This window comes from Emys orbicularis, chromosome 4 (assembly GCF_028017835.1).
Source record: "Emys orbicularis isolate rEmyOrb1 chromosome 4, rEmyOrb1.hap1, whole genome shotgun sequence".
Lineage (NCBI taxonomy): Eukaryota > Metazoa > Chordata > Testudines > Emydidae > Emys > Emys orbicularis.
In genome coordinates, this window is record NC_088686.1 from 97,560,764 (window position 1) to 97,576,423 (window position 15,660).

At 43.8% G+C, this 15,660-nt stretch overlaps 1 protein-coding gene across 1 annotated transcript in view; it reads left to right on the forward strand.

The window, feature by feature from the left end:
* The first annotated feature begins 2,830 nt into the window (after nucleotides 1-2,830).
* The window catches only part of PPFIBP2 (PPFIA binding protein 2), a 192,783-nt gene continuing 179,953 nt past the window's right edge, over nucleotides 2,831-15,660 (forward strand). Inside the window, exon 1 of the mRNA XM_065402713.1 lies at nucleotides 2,831-3,107. Coding sequence (XP_065258785.1) covers nucleotides 2,831-3,107 — 277 coding nt within the window. The remainder of the gene's footprint in view (nucleotides 3,108-15,660) is intronic.

Below are 15,660 nucleotides of genomic sequence, written 5' to 3' on the forward strand. Positions count from 1 at the left end.
TTAGAGATATTCAATCTCAATCCCCCTTTACTCCCTCTCCCATACTGGACTGTTTCCTTCTACCAGTCAAGTCCAGTTCTTTGCCCTGGTATGTGCTTTATGGCTCCTAGCTTGCAAACATTAATGCATGAACTTAACTTAATTTTAAGCTCATGCATAAATGTTTGCAGAATTGGGCTATGTTAGATGATTAACAAGGAACAAAACACCTAACAAAACCATTAAACCTTTTGGTTTTCCAAGCACAGCAGTGTTTTACGCTGACTGGAAGGAATTCTTAAAATGACAGATTTAAGAAGTACACCTCTACCCCGATATAACACGAATTCGGATATAACACGGTAAAGCAGTGCTGGGGGGGGGGGGCTGCACACTCCGATGGATCAAAGCAAGTTCGATATAACGTGGTTTCACCTATAACGCGGTAAGATTTTTTTGGCTCCCGAGGACAGCGTTATATCGAGGTAGAGGTGTAATTAGAATTATGTGGAAACATAACATTAAATATTTGAGACCATTCAAATGGATGCGAGATATAATCTGATGGCAGTCAACATCCTTCAATAGTTCAAATATGATTTTGCAGTACAGACTAACTGAAATTTGTTTTTAATTACATCATGCACATTACAACTACTTAAAACTTCTTGTTGTATTTTCTGCTAATTGCCCACTGTCATTTAATCATCTCCTTAGAAAAATAACATAATCAGACACACTCACCACATGGAAGCTGTGATTTTTCATCTTTTTGAAAAAAGAACAGGAGTACTTGTGGCACCTTAGAGACTAACAAATTTATTAGAGCATAAGCTTTCGTGGGCTACGAAAGCTTATGCCCTAATAAATTTGTTAGTCTCTAAGGTGCCACAAGTACTCCTGTTCTTTTTGCGGATACAGACTAACACGGCTGCTACTCTGAAACCTGTCATTATGCAAGGCACTGCATTTAGCCGTATGGAGTGGAAATCCATCAACTTTATGAAAAAACTCGTACAGATACAGACTTGAAGAAGTGGGCTGTAGCCCACAATAGCTTATGCTCTAATAAATTTGTTAGTCTCTAAGGTGCCACAAGTACTCCTGTTCTTTTTGCGGATACAGACTAACACGGCTGCTATTCTGAAACCTGTCATCTTTTTGAAGGAGCTGTGTTGGTGTCATGCATGCTCAGTGACCTATTTGGGTGACAAAAAACAAAACAATAGATATTGTCATCAGTCTCTGGATCAGCAACCTGCATGAAAGGGACGTGGTCAGTAAACACTAAAGGCCTGATCTTATCATACTTTATATGAGGCTCAGAAACAGTCCTGCAATCTGATTAAAAAGAAGTGAAAATGTACATCTTTAACCTGCAGGGTGTCATTTAAAGTTAAGTAAGCTTTTTTCCCTAGGGTTTGTCTATACTAGACAGCTTTGATGCTAAGTGGTAAAATTACTGTATTAGAAACCAAAATAAGCAATACTAATATGTCACCTTTATACCAGTATAACCCAAGTCTAACCTGGGGTTTGTACTAGCATAAATATGTTGGTAAAAAAAAATCACCCCCCTAACTGATAAGTTATACAAGTAAAACTTTTAAGTGCTGACCAGGCCTTACTTTGTTTCTACATCTCTGGAGAGGTTTTTTTTTTCTGGATCAAAAGTTTATATCCATAGTTTTAGTTACTCCCGGAAAATTCTTGGTACAGAATAGTAGTATTGCAACAAGAAATATCTGTCTCAACAAATATTTGTTTGATAACACTGTTCTGCCAAATTTTTAAATTTATTATTCCATTTCAGCAATAATGTAGTGGGGATATTTGCAAAGGCACAAATAGCAGTGGAGAATTGGGTGCTAAACAGCCATTTGTGCTTTTGAAAATCTTTTCCATACAGTGCATTTCTGCATCACCTTCCACTCAAAGGCTCAAATCACTGAGGCTCTGATCCTGCAAAGAGAGGGCTACAGAGCTTATTACAGAATCAGGACCTAAGGCACTAGTAAGGAAGCCCATTTAGATACCTAGATAGACTTTACCAATTTTAATGAGTTAAGGCTCAACACACTGCTGAGAGGTAGAGAAAGTCTTAATGATTCCATTTTAGAGACAAGGAAACTGAGGCACAGAGTAGCAATGATCACAACTTGTCCATTGTCACACACGGAGTCAATAGCAGAGCTCAGAGTATGTCCTGATTCCTGCCATCCCTTTGTAACCAAATCCTGGTATAACTATTTTGGTTGGGGGTGATATTTTATTTTTATATTTATACTGGTACAACCTCCAGCATGGATGCAATTATAACCAGTCTAAAAGTGCTTACGTTGATGTAGTTTATTACCCTTCCTGTCTGGAAGTAAGCTATACCACGGTTTTCACTTTTAGACCAGTACAACTGCAGCCACGCTAAGCGGCTTGCACCGCGTTAACTATACCACTAGAGAGGTACAACTCTGGGTGTAGACGAGACCTACGTGTTGGCATTTTACTGCACCCATGAAAGCCTGTTAAACCAAATACTTTGTAGTGAGAAGCGTGGAAAGTTTTGCACCCGAATGTAGCTACTGAGCGGGAAAGATCTAACCGGCAAAGAAACGCCAACCGCCCGGGTCTCCCCTTGGGTCCTGCAAGTGTTGCTACAACTGCCCCCGTGTGCAGCCCGTGACCCCGGGGCTGTTCTGAGCCCCTTCTCCCGTGTGCCCGCGCCCCGGGGAATACCTGCCCCGAGGCAGCGCCGCCGAGCCAGTGCCCCGCACTGCCTTCCCCTCTCTCCCCCCGCTTCCACTCCAAATCACGTGGGAACAATAGCTGCCTGCCGGTCCTGTCCCCAGAACCAATGGCGCTGGAGCTCGGACTCGGGCAGCTGGACTCCACTCGCCCTAGGGAGCGGGGCGCAGGGGCCAGTGCGCGGCCAGGGGCGGCCGCTGCGCGCGCGTCTTCTCCAGCCCGGAGAGCGAGCACAGCGCCCGCGCAGCTGCGCCGGCCGGGGCAAAGCGCGCGCCCCGGGGCGCCACGCCGAGGGGAACCGGGCTGCTCGGGTCAGTGCCGCCGGGCAGCCCCGCGACTGCCTGGGCGGGAGGGACCAAGTCTGTGCTGTGCCCCGCCAACAAACGGTAATTCGGCCAGTGCTGGCTCACCTCGGGGGGCGGCTGGGGACGGGCTGGGCTTGGGGCTCCTCCAAGACACCCTTAGCGGTTCTCTTGCCCGCTGTGCCCTGAGCAAGCCGGGGGCTGCGTGTGACAAGGTTGAGGGGCAGCTGGGAGCCCAGAACTCTGCGCTACCTCAGCCTCTGCCACTGACTGACTCTGTGTCCTCGGGCACCTCACTTCACTTCTCCATGAGCCCAGGGCTGCTCTCAGTTTAAATACTGGTGCCAGAGCCGGGTGACTCACTTGAGTGTAACAGCCAGCAGTAATCCAGCCTTCCGTGGCTCAGTTTCCTCTCTGTGTAAACACCCATCTCACAGGCTGTTCTTGGATGTATTTGTTAATTATTTTAAGGTGCTGTAAGTGTTTTGTTAGACGTGTGCAAGGGTTTTAAAAATCCCTTCAGTCCTATGAGTGTCTGTAAACTAAGTGTAAAGCTGGGTTTCCTGCTTCCTTTTTTTTGTTTTGTTTCGTTGCATTATAGGGACTTTTATTCTTTCGCCAGTAATATTGAGACATTTCTTTTAAATGAAAATGACTCATGAAGAGACTCCCTTATGCATGTTTATTCTTGTAGGGTTAAGAAGGCTTTAAAACGGAATTTATGCTGGTGGGTTAATAAACTAGTTTATTGACATAAGGCTGTTGATTCAGAGTATGTGCTGTCATTGAGTACATCCTGTTGCAGCCAAACTTAGTTAAGTGGAAGAGAGGAATGTACATATTGTTGCATGAACTGCAATTCATAGCACTGCTGTGCTTTCAGCATTCAGTCCTGCTTTGTTTGTTTGTTTGTTCGTTCTCATCGCTGCAAGAGTGAAAGAAATCTGGATTCAAGTATACTTTATGTAATGTGGCGTGAAAGTGTTTATCCAATGACTAATTCAGAAAATAAGTTACCAAAGGGAATAAAATAGCTAAGAGGACAGACACCATGTATGGAACAACGGGGGATAACATATTATTATGATGGATTATTTTTTCACCACACAACACACGATCAATTCTAAGCTCTCAGGAGCTTGACTTTTGTTGTTTCTAAGGCCTCATCTACACCTAAAAATTAGGTTGATCTAGCTACATCACTCATAGATAAGGTTATGATTTATTCACCGGTATTTTTAGTAAAAGTCATGGACAGGTCATGGGCAATAAACAAAAATTCACAGCCCATGACTTGTCCATGACTTATACTAAAAACACCTGTGATTAAATCTTGCGGGGACTTGGGGGGGGGGGGGTGCTGTAGGGGGCTGGGCATGGGGGGGCACCCGGGCCCAGTGGCAGCAGCTGCCAAGGGCTGCGGTCTGTGGCTGCTCTGGCTGGGGGCCACCAGAGCAGCGTCTGGTGTGGCTGTCCCGGGGCCACGTGAGTAGCTGCCCTGGAGCCAGCTGCTGGGGCGGCCCTGGGGTCAGTCACGCTGGCCCCTGCATAAATCACGGAAGTCACGTAGTTACGCCGACCTAAGCCCCGGTATCGACACTGCTAGGTCAACTTAACAATTCTTCCAATGAGCTAGGTGATGTCTCTCAAGGGGGTGGATTTACTATAGTGGTGGAAAAAAACATTCTGTCGCTGTAGCAAGTGTCTATACTATAGCGGTGTAGCTGCAGCTCTGTAGAACTTGTGTGTTAGGGTACATCTACATATATTTGCAACCCGGGAAGATATGGGAGGCAAGAGTATGAGGTGATGTCAAATGATCTCTTATTTCATGAGTGTTGACTTTGTTTAGGGCTCTATCAAATTCACAGCCCCTTTTGGTCAATTTCACGGTCATAGGATTTTTAAAATGGTAAGAGAAAATACATTAGGCAAACTAGTGGATATGGGTGTCTGGGTAGCTAATGGATTAAGATCATAAGACTCTCTTTCCTTAACCTGTGTATTAGATAATTTTAAAATTAGCTTTAATAAAAATAATTAATTTGTCTGTGGTGTGAGATTTGCATTAGAAAACACACTATAATAACCTGATAAGGTTCTTGCATTGCATTCAGTTCCTGATTGTGATCTTTTTAGGGGAACTTCCTTCTCTTCTCATTTTTCTTTTGGTATTAAGAAGCCCCGGTAAATAATTGTGTGTGTTGTGTATATACCAGCTGACAGTAGAACAGCTTAATTCTGAAACTTTTACAAAGAGGACAGAGTGGATGGGATGGGAAGTAATATTTACAGGGCCAACAGTAAACGTAACTTTAAAAAGCAAGTTGAAATCAAAAGACATTGAGGAATTAATTTAGAAGTGGGGAGAGACCAATATTATCAGTATCTGAATTAAATATCCTAGAGCCCACAACAACACAGGCCTGATGACCTGAGAAGACAGAAGTGGTGTCGGTGCAGGATGGAACTCAGGGTAGAGTTCTTGAATTGAATTTGCAGTTGTTAGAGTAAAGCATCACAGTACCCCTGTAATGTAGGTTTTGCCCCCATTTTGCAGGTGAATCAGGAAAACCTGGTTTCTATTTCTGACTCTGCCACTTAATACCCATATAATAAAGCAAACAGCGACCGCTTTCCTTCTTAATGAGCATCCACTGAGGGATTTAATATGCTTTAACTTCATACCTTTAGTTAATTTGTCTTAGCTCTCCTGAGTGTCCCCATGTAGACAGCCCATTAGGTTGCAAACTTTTCAGGACAGGCACTTTCTCTTAGTATGTTTTGGCAGTGACCAGCACATTGAGGTCCTGGTCTTGATTGGGGCCTTTTAGGTAGAGCCCTGCATGGATATAAAATTTGTATCCGCATCCAATCCGTGATCTGCAAAAATGGTCCGTGGATATCTGAGGATTTGCAGGACTCTACTGCAATACCAATAAATAATAATGAGAGGTGAAGTAACATGTCCAACGATGTACAGCATTTCAGTGGCAGAGACAGGATTAGAACCCATAACTCTTAATATGCTTTAACCACTAGTCATGCTGCCTTTCATAAAGGAAAAACCTGTTTAAATACAAACCTTATGGTGACAGTGATGTGAGAAGGAAGGAAAAAGTGTGTGACAGTTTAATATGTCTACTTAAGTATGATGTAGTTAATGGCTTATGAAAGCTTTCACACATGCAGAGAGCAAGACCATTTTATCAGCTGTCTGTGTTTATAGTGGGTTAAGGTGAAGAGAGGTTCCACTGGCCCTGAGTTGCTTCCTAAGCTGAGTGTCAGACATTCCACTTGGGAAGAAGCCACCCTTGCTTTTCACCTGTACACAGCTTACGCTGGAATGATGAAACTGTATGGGTATAGCTCAGAGTCCCATTGGAGCGGGAGAAGTTGCTTGGCAGAGGAGTAACATCATTCAGATTACAAATTAAATGAGACCCTTCCGCAAAGTGGGAAAATGTTTCCAAGCCATCCATCTGTTTGTTTCAAACAAATGAAGTCCCTGATCCTGCTGATCTGTGCAGGCATAGCCCTGTTCTTACATGAAGCCCCGTTGCAGTGGGGCTCTCCTAGGCTTGGGTATTAATCAGTTTACAAGATTCAGGGTCTACAACTATCACCTCCTTTTAAATGTCTATTTTAAGTTTTTTAATATAATTCAGAACATTCAGTATTTATCCAAATAGAGATGATAGTATTTTCCTATATTTTAAAGGTTTTCTTTATTGTAAAAATACATTCCCTCATGCCAGGTGGGTGAGGTAATATATTAAGAATTTCTGTTGGTGAAGGAGACGAACTTTCTAGCTAGACACAGCTCTTCTTCATGTCTGGGAAAGGTACAGGGAGTGTCACAGCTAAATACAAGGTGGCATATATTGTTTTGCATAAATCATTAACACATATTCTAAGGGACCATTCAAGGTGAAGTGGCCCATTAACACCTCTTCAGTCATAAGACAAAAGAAGGGGGTTAGTGGGATACAGATTGTTGTAATAAGCCATAAATCAATGCCTTTATTAAACCATGAGTATCTAATGTCTAGCAAGATCTCAGGCTCCTGTTTTGAAGGTGTTGTGCAGGTTTCCTTTGAGGACGAGGACTGCGAGGTGAGGTATGGAGTAATCGTTTTGTGAAAAGTGCTCACCCACAGGTGATATAGCGTTCTTGTCTTTTATTATTTTTCTGTGTGAGTTCATTTGAGAGCGTAGTGATTGTCTTCTTTCACCCACGCAGTTGTTATTGGGGCATTTAGTGCATTGGATGAGGTCCACCACATGTGTGACAAGCTGTATGAAGGCTCACAACAGTATAAACATAGGCACATTTTCATTAAATGCAGTTTATCACACAAGGCCTCGCTGTATTTTCTAAAGTTACAAAATGGTAACTTGGAAAGTAAATGCACGAGGATACAAAACCACCTGCGATGCTCACAATTTGGGGGAAAGATAAAAGGCTTCAAAAATGACTTCCAGAGACATCACACAAAAGGGGTTACACCATTCAGATACTTGTAGATGTTATCATGTCCTCCCCCTTGCCATCCTTGACTTCCCAAAATAGTTGAATAGCCAAGTTATACATATTTAGTTTTTTAATCTCTCAAAATCCAAGAATTCCAGCCTGCAATACTTTTTGTTGCTCTTCTCTAAATTCCCTCCAGCTTGTCAATATCTTTCCATGGTATATTAAATTTTCTATGCTACGTCAGCTTGCCAGTTTATTTTGAGGCATTGCCTGAAGCAGTAATTGAAACCATATTTTTCCCTGGATGATTAGCTCTTTGACTTTATTTGATCCCCCACAACTAAGGAGATAAGATGTCTTTGATGGACTCTGGCTGCATAATTTCCCCTCTTTACAATATAGTAGTCCCTGTCTCCTCCTCCAGCTTTTATGAAGGCACTTCTTGTAGCTAAATGACTATTCCCATAGATTTTTAGCTCAATGTTTTTATTTACATTCTCTTGTGTTCTTGTTACACTTGGTGCAATTCTTTCTCCTTTGTTTGTGTGGATGTTGTGCACTTTTTGCTATAAAATCATTTCCCAGTAGCACTACAAATCTATTTGGCAATTCATTGATATGTAGAAGCCAATGAGCACAAGAAGCTTTAATTGCAAAGATAAGTTTTGTTTAAAAATAACAAAATCAGCAAAGCCTATGTAACTTCTAGATCAACTTGCCCATTGCTTGTTTTATATTGATGATTTGCAAAGTTACTAATTAGGAATCCACAGAACTGGCAGTATGGAGATCTGTGTTCTGTGCCTCATGTTTGCCATTTGTAAAACATAATATTACTCAGAGGTGGTGGTGGGTTGATGTAAGGTTTAATTTTTTTTAATATTTGTGTATGCCCTATGGCTAGAATCTCCAGAGTAGAAAATCTCTCTACTTCCTCCATTCGTGTAAGGCAGGGATCGGCAACCTTTGGCACGCAGCTCGCCAGCGTAAGCACCCTGGCAGGCCGGGTCGATTTGTTTACCTGTCGCGTCCGCAGGTTTGGCCGATCGCGGCTCCCACTGGCCACGGTTCGCCGCTCCAGGCCAATGGGGGCTGCGGGAAGCGGCGCGGGCCTCCCCCAGCCAGCAGTTCACAAGCTGCCCATGTTCAGCATTCAGGAACTCTCGTTAATAATCTTTGGGAAAGTTGTCCGCTGTTGTACATCACAGTGGCTTCCAGGTATAAACACAAGTAAATCAGTCAGCATTTATAAATCAAAAATATGAAAAGACAATACCTTAAATTTTAAACCCATTTTGCAAGATTTGATTTAAAAGATGAGCTTTGTGTCATGCTCTGGGTGCTAATATAAACTCTAGTGCTGACAGTCCACCAGTGAGGACAAATTCCACAATTGGGGTCCTTCACTAAGAACACCTTCTTTCCAGTCTGCAAGAGTGTGTCTCTGAAGATTGTCAACAAAATCACTTATTCTGATCTCAGCCATCGTGCTGGCATTTAGGGCTGTATATAATTCATAAGGTAAGCCAAAGTAGCCCATGGAGCACAGGCTGCAATGGACTCTCATCCATCTCTTTCCACTAAGCAGGTAGGTCATCATATTCTGCAATAACTGGAACGTCTGAGAGATTTTCAAGGATATCCCCATGTAAATTCCATTTCACTAGTCCAACCTGGAATGAGGTGCTGTGGATGTGCTTAGCCATATGTTTAGTTTGTAACAACTGAATGATTTCTGCACAGGGAGGTGTGACTGCAGTAAATTTCCATTCAATTCTCCCTGTGTATCAGAAGCGACAAAAATTGCATGGCAGTATAACTATGCGACGTAGAGCAACTTAACACTATGTCCAAACCTATCATGGAATTCTAAGGCTTGGTCTACACTGGGGGGGATATCGATCTAAGATACGCAACTTCAGCTACGAGAATAGCGTAGCTGAAGTCGACATATCTTAGATCGACTTACCTCCCGTCCTCACGGCGCGGGATTGACGGCCATGGCTCCCCCGTCTACTCCGCTTCCGCCTCTCGCCCTGGTGGAGTTCCGGAGTCGACGGGGAGCGTGTTCGTGGATCGATTTATCATGTCTCGTTGTTGGAACGTAAAGGAGACAATTGGCTATCTGCCTGACAATCAATTAAATAATGGGGAAAGCCAGGGCTTCCTTAAAAACTTGGAACAATCATTTCTATTATTTTTCTTTCCATGTGAGTTTGAAGATGTACTATGCAAACTGCTGCGTTGTTAATAACCATTTTTCTTTAAATAGAAAATTAGAAGTGGAAAGCTTGATGGTTAAGGGGACATGTTTTCTCAACTGTAATAATATACACTGTGTCTGTGCTAAATTGCATCATCCATGTGAAATGTGAAGTTGTCCAAGATTAAGGTGGAGGATTAAGGAAAGAAAGCAGCTGTCTATCAGGAGGAGGAGGAAGGGATCTTTTGTATGCTGGCCCAGAAATTAAAAAGGCTTATGGTAGCCACGGAGAGTGGTTAAAGCATGTGTTTGGGGTGGGGAATGACAGACCAGACTACTGAGAAATTGCAGTGTGCTGGCAGCGACAGTGCTTGAACTCCTTATTGGAGGCTAGAGGCATTTTACAAACTACCCAAGGACATGCTGCTAAGCTAGACAGTGTGAAGCAACTGGAGTCTGCATTAGGGGAAGGAGGTACAGATGGCAGACTTGGTTTTCTCCCCTAGAATCTCAGGATAGGCTCACGCTCATTGAAGGTGGAGCTGCTTCCAGGGGTCAGGGAGCCGCCCTAGGTACTGAAGAGGCAAGTGGTGGTGTGTGGAGACAGCAGCAGGCCTAGAGACTGGTTCTGTGGTGTAGGCAGCAGCAAGTGCTTATCCACAACCTCATATGCGATTCTTGTGTTAATTTGGAATAGTAATAGAAGGTTCATGAATATTCATAGTAAATGAATCACACACATACTGTGTCTTCATCTAAGAGTTCACCAGATTGTGTGCAAGCAGGGCCGGCTCTGGCTTTCTGGCCGCTCCAAGCAAAAAAAAAAAAAACCTGTGGCGCGGCCGGAGCCAGGGTGCAGGGGGACTCCCTGCCCTGCAGATGTGCCCCAGCTAGCGGGGGGAGGGGGAGGGAACGGGGGGAGAGAGAGAAGGGGGGCGGCCAGGGCTTCAGCGGGGCGCTGCCACGCGGCCCCTCCTGCCGGGAGGGCTCCGCACCGCTCCGGTCGGCTGGGAGGGAATGACGCGGGCTGCCCTGCCGGGCTTGCTGCAGGGGGCTCCCGTCCTCCACGCCGCTGCCCCCTACAGGGCGGCCGGAGCGGAACAACAACAACAACAACAAAAGCAGCAGTGCCGCCCTAGGATTGGGCGGAATGCCGCCTCCTACAAGCTGCCGCCCCAAGCACCAGCTTGCTTGGCTGGTGCCTGGAGCCAGCCCTGTGTGCAAGTAGGGTGACCAGACAGCAAATGTGAAAAATCAGGACAGGGGGTAGGGGGTAATAGGAGCCTATATAACAAAAAGCCACAAAAATTTGGACCGTCCCTATAAAATCGGGACATCTGGTCACCCTATGTGCAAGTGAAGTAAGTACAACAGATAGGTTCAATCTGCAGTACCTGGATCTGGATTTCAAACACTCTCAACATTGGAACTGGGATTTTGATTCATCCAAAATTTAAGTCATAGGCAATCTGCAAAGATCAAAGCTGGACACTCCTGAAATGCAGAGATTTTTTTTTTTTTAATCAGGGATTCCTGCTTGGGCCCATCTCTAATTACTCACTTATACTTTCATACAAGAACATCACTTTGTTACTCCATTTGCACAAATTTCTACGCAAAAATACAGCAGAAAATTCTTAGTTATGACAGAAAAATCTTTATCAAATTTGAGGTGACTCTAAGAAACACTGTGAATTATGTTTTTGTTCCAATATAGATCTTGTTAACCCAATTATTGTTTGCATGTTTAACCTGAATTTGGTATGTAAAGCGAGATTGAAGTAGTCCAGATGGTAGCATCTGCTTTAATGATCCATAATCAGAGCATCTTACTTTGTCATTTCGCTAAGATTTATGAATATAACTTATTGTGATTATCATGTATTAGTGTGATATAATAGGTCGCCAAACCAAAGTATTCTGGTGATATCTGGAGATAATGCTTTGTCTAGAGAAGACCTTGGAGTAAATCCAATTTAGTAAAGAGATAAGAGACCATCGTTAAGAACCTCATGGAAACAAAGGTTCTGCGTTTTGCTGAGAGTCATTGTACAATACAATAGCAGTGTGTGTGGTGCATATTCAGAACTATGTTATTCTGTAAAGAAAATCTGTTCATATTTGAATTGCTATTATCATCTAATGCAGAATTTCTATCTAGCATCTGTATTATAGCATTCCCTCTTGTGTAATTTGATGGCCTTATTAATTGGTTAATTGGTACTATTAATAAAAAACTCTTGTACCATATCTGTGGAGGCACAAGGCATCCTTTGTAAAATCATCCCCACTGTGTATTATAGGAAGGCACGGATCAATAGAACTTATAACAACAGTATATGGGACTTGTAGAGAGAAATCTGTGAAGAGGCACACAACTAGATTTTTCTGTCTATTTTTATCTTCTCTAAGCATCATGTTTATTTTAAGCTTTTTTTGAAGACATAAGAATGTACAAAATTACTTCCAGGTTGTTATTCAGTGCACTTTTTTAATATTAATGTAGTATAATCTGCATGAAATACAGACATTTGATTGTAGAATTTCAGCACAGAATTTGTGTTGGTATTAAAACAGAACTTTTTTGTGCAGGATGGAAGTAACAGATGGTGTCATTTGTCCTTAGTTTCAGCACTCTGACTCTGAATTGGAAGAGTTACTGCCTATTAGAAAGGATGTAAACCAAAGTTTGACAAGCATTTCCACTGTTAACCTCCTCCCTTCGAAATAACATTCTAAGCTACTCTAAACAGTAACTATATTTTCTTCTATTTGTGCAAGTGTCTGGGAGGTTTGCCAGCCTTTAAGACTATAACGGATCTTACAATTGTTAAATTGTTCTGTTGTGGAAAATAGCTCATTGAGTTTGGGGGGTGAGGGAAAAGGAGAGTAATTTTCAGTTCATAATTTGATTTAATCCAAAAGCTTTCAATAAGACATAATGTAATGGGTGTGATTTTCCTCTCACTTATGCTGGTTTTATGCTGTAATAAACAGCATTCTTTTTTCTAACACAAGAAATTTCACAAACTTAGAATTAAGTTTGCTTGAGTGTATTTTTTCAGTGTGCAAACATTAACTAAAAAGGAAGGAAACCATTAGGAAGGAGTCCATACAACATAATACCAATCTGAGTGTTAGCCCAGTTTCATCAACAATCCTCCATGCAGATTTCTGTGTATTTACATTATAACTCTAAAACAATCGGATAATATAGTACACACTACTAAAAAGCCCATAACCAATTATATTCCTATGTACATTTATAATGTATAATGAAATAAAAGATAAATAGGTTGGAGTTAAAGTTGTGCGTTGCAATGTAATTTTTCAGTTCTTTGAGGTGTACAATGAGGATGACAGCATAGTGCAGGGGTGGCCAACCTGTGGCTCCGGAGCCGCATGCGGCTCTTCAGAGGTTAATATGCGGCTCCTTGCATAGGCATATTAGGCATACTCAGAGGCTGGAGCTACAGATGCTAACTTTCCAATATGCTGTGGGGTGCTCACTGCTCAACCCTCTGCTGTGCCCCAGGTCCTTCCACCACTCCACTCCTTCCCCCAAGGCCCAGGGCCGGCTCTAGGCACCAGCAAAACAAGCTGGTGTGCTTGGGGCGGCACATTTTTAGGGGCGGCATGGCCGCCCCTAAAAATGTGCCCCGGCCGCCCTAGCTCACCTCCGCTGCTGCCGCTCGCGCGCCGTGCTGATTCGCGCGCCGCTGTTCCCCCTCCCTCCCAGGCTCTCAAACCTGGGAGGGAGGGGGAGATCCCGAGCGGCCGCGGCGCGCGAAACAGCTGATTCGTGCGCCGCTTCTCCCCCTCCCTCCTAGGCTTGAGAGCCTGGGGGGAGGAGGCAGGGCTGGGGATTTGGGGAAGGGGCAGAGCTGAGGCGGGGCCGGGGGTGGGGTAAGAAAAAAACGGGGGGGGGGGGCGCAAATTGTTTCTGCTTGGGGCGGCAAAAATCCTAGAGCCGGCCCTGCCAAGGCCCCTGCCCCTTCCCCTTCCCCTTCCCCGGAGCCTGCCATGCCCTCGCTCCTCCCCCCTTCCCACCAGAACCTCCTGTGCACTGCAAAACAGCTGATTACGGCAGGCGGGAGACGTGGGGAGGGAGGGGGAGGTGCTGATTGGCAGCGTTGCCGGTGGGCAGGAGGCACTGGGGGCTGGAGGGGGGTAGCAGATGGGGCACTGCTGATATATTACTGTGGCTCTTTGACAATGTTCATTAGTAAATTCTGGCTCCTTCTCAGGCTCAGGTTGGCCACCCCTGGCATAGTGAATTGAAATTGAATATGTAAAGAGAACATTTGTGTCAGGGTCGAAGAGTGTCATGATTGTAGTGGGATGCAGCTTGGAGACAAATATTTTGCTGGGTGTGACCGTTTACTGAAAATGTATTTCCTTTTAGCCCTTCCATTGAGAAGAAATACACTTGAGCAACTTCAATTCAAAGTTTACAAAGTTTTATGGGTGGGAATTTCCTAATTAATCTTTTTATATGTGTAAGTAAGGGGTTGGGCCAACCTGCTAGGGTTCCCATAATTGGGAGCCACTGTTACCCTTCTCAGCCTCAGCAAATGAAAGCTCTGCTGCTGCTAAGATGCGGATTAGCTCCTGCTTGTCTGCCCTGCCAGCAAACTCTTTAGGACTTTGCCAGTCCAAACCTTGCCTAGTAGGTAACAATCAGTGAACCCCAACTCCCAAGTTCCCCACAGATGTCCAGCCCTCTTACTCAACACTCACAGAGGTTATTAAGTTAGCTGCTCCTTTAAAGAGACAATACACAGCAGTTTATTAACTGGTGTTGACAAACCCCCAAACAAATCACTGAAGTTGGTTTATGGTAAAAGTAAACTGTATTAACAAAACAGCATAGGTTTAAGTCAGGGGTTCTCAAACTGGGGGTCAGGACCCCTGAGGGGGTCGCGAGGTTATTACATGGGGGGTCGCGAGCTGTCAACCTCCACCCGAGACTCTGCTTGCCTCCAGCATTTATAATAGTGTTAAATATATTTAAAAGTGTGTTTAATTTATTAGGGGAGGGTCGCACTCAGAGGCTTGCTGTGTGAAAGGTGTCACCAGTAAAAAAGTTTGAGACCCACTGGTTTAAGTGATACCAAGTGGAAAGAATAAAGATTAAAATGGTTACAAACAAACAAAAGTAAAACATGCTTCTAAGGCCTAAGGCTTCTGAAAAGTTAGGTTGACCCAGCTACATCACTCAGGGGTGTGAAAAATCCACACCTCTTAGCGACATAGGTAAGCTAACCTAACCCCCAGACTGTGTTAGGTCAGTGAAAGAATTCTTCTGTCGACTTAGCTACCACCTGTCTGGGAGATGGATTACCTACACCAACAGAAGAATCCCTCCTGTCAGCATAGGTAGTGTCTACACGGAAAACACTACCGTGGTGCAACTATAGCGTTTCAAGTGTAGAAAAGCCCTAATTCTAAAATTTAACTTCATCAGCTATAGATCTTTTTCAGGATGGTTTCCCTACTTACAGCAACTTCTCCGGTGTGACTGGCTGTTCCAGCCTTACAGAATCGAAGTGTTGGTGTCTTAGTGATCCACTTCTTGAGGGAACAAATGGGTTTGCTACCCCCCACCCCCCTTTATAGTCCAGTAAATTTTGAAAGTTCCTTTCCCTTGCTGGGTGTAGATGCCACACCTTCCGGTGTAGACTCCATGCTGGTTCCTCCTCCACTGGTGATTTTACAATGCAAATGATATCTTCCTGAGATCTCTGATACCAATGAGTAGCCACATCTGGTATGAGGTGTTGGCCTCTTTCCTTTGTCTGGAGAAAACCTGTGAATCAATTCCCCCTGACTTGCCTGGTTTAAACACATTTTAGTCACATATTTCCATAGTACATCTGTAAAGTTCTTTGTGAGATAACCATACATACATCAGGTAAGAATATTAATGATCAGTGTGTTATTAGTTTTCCAGTGAT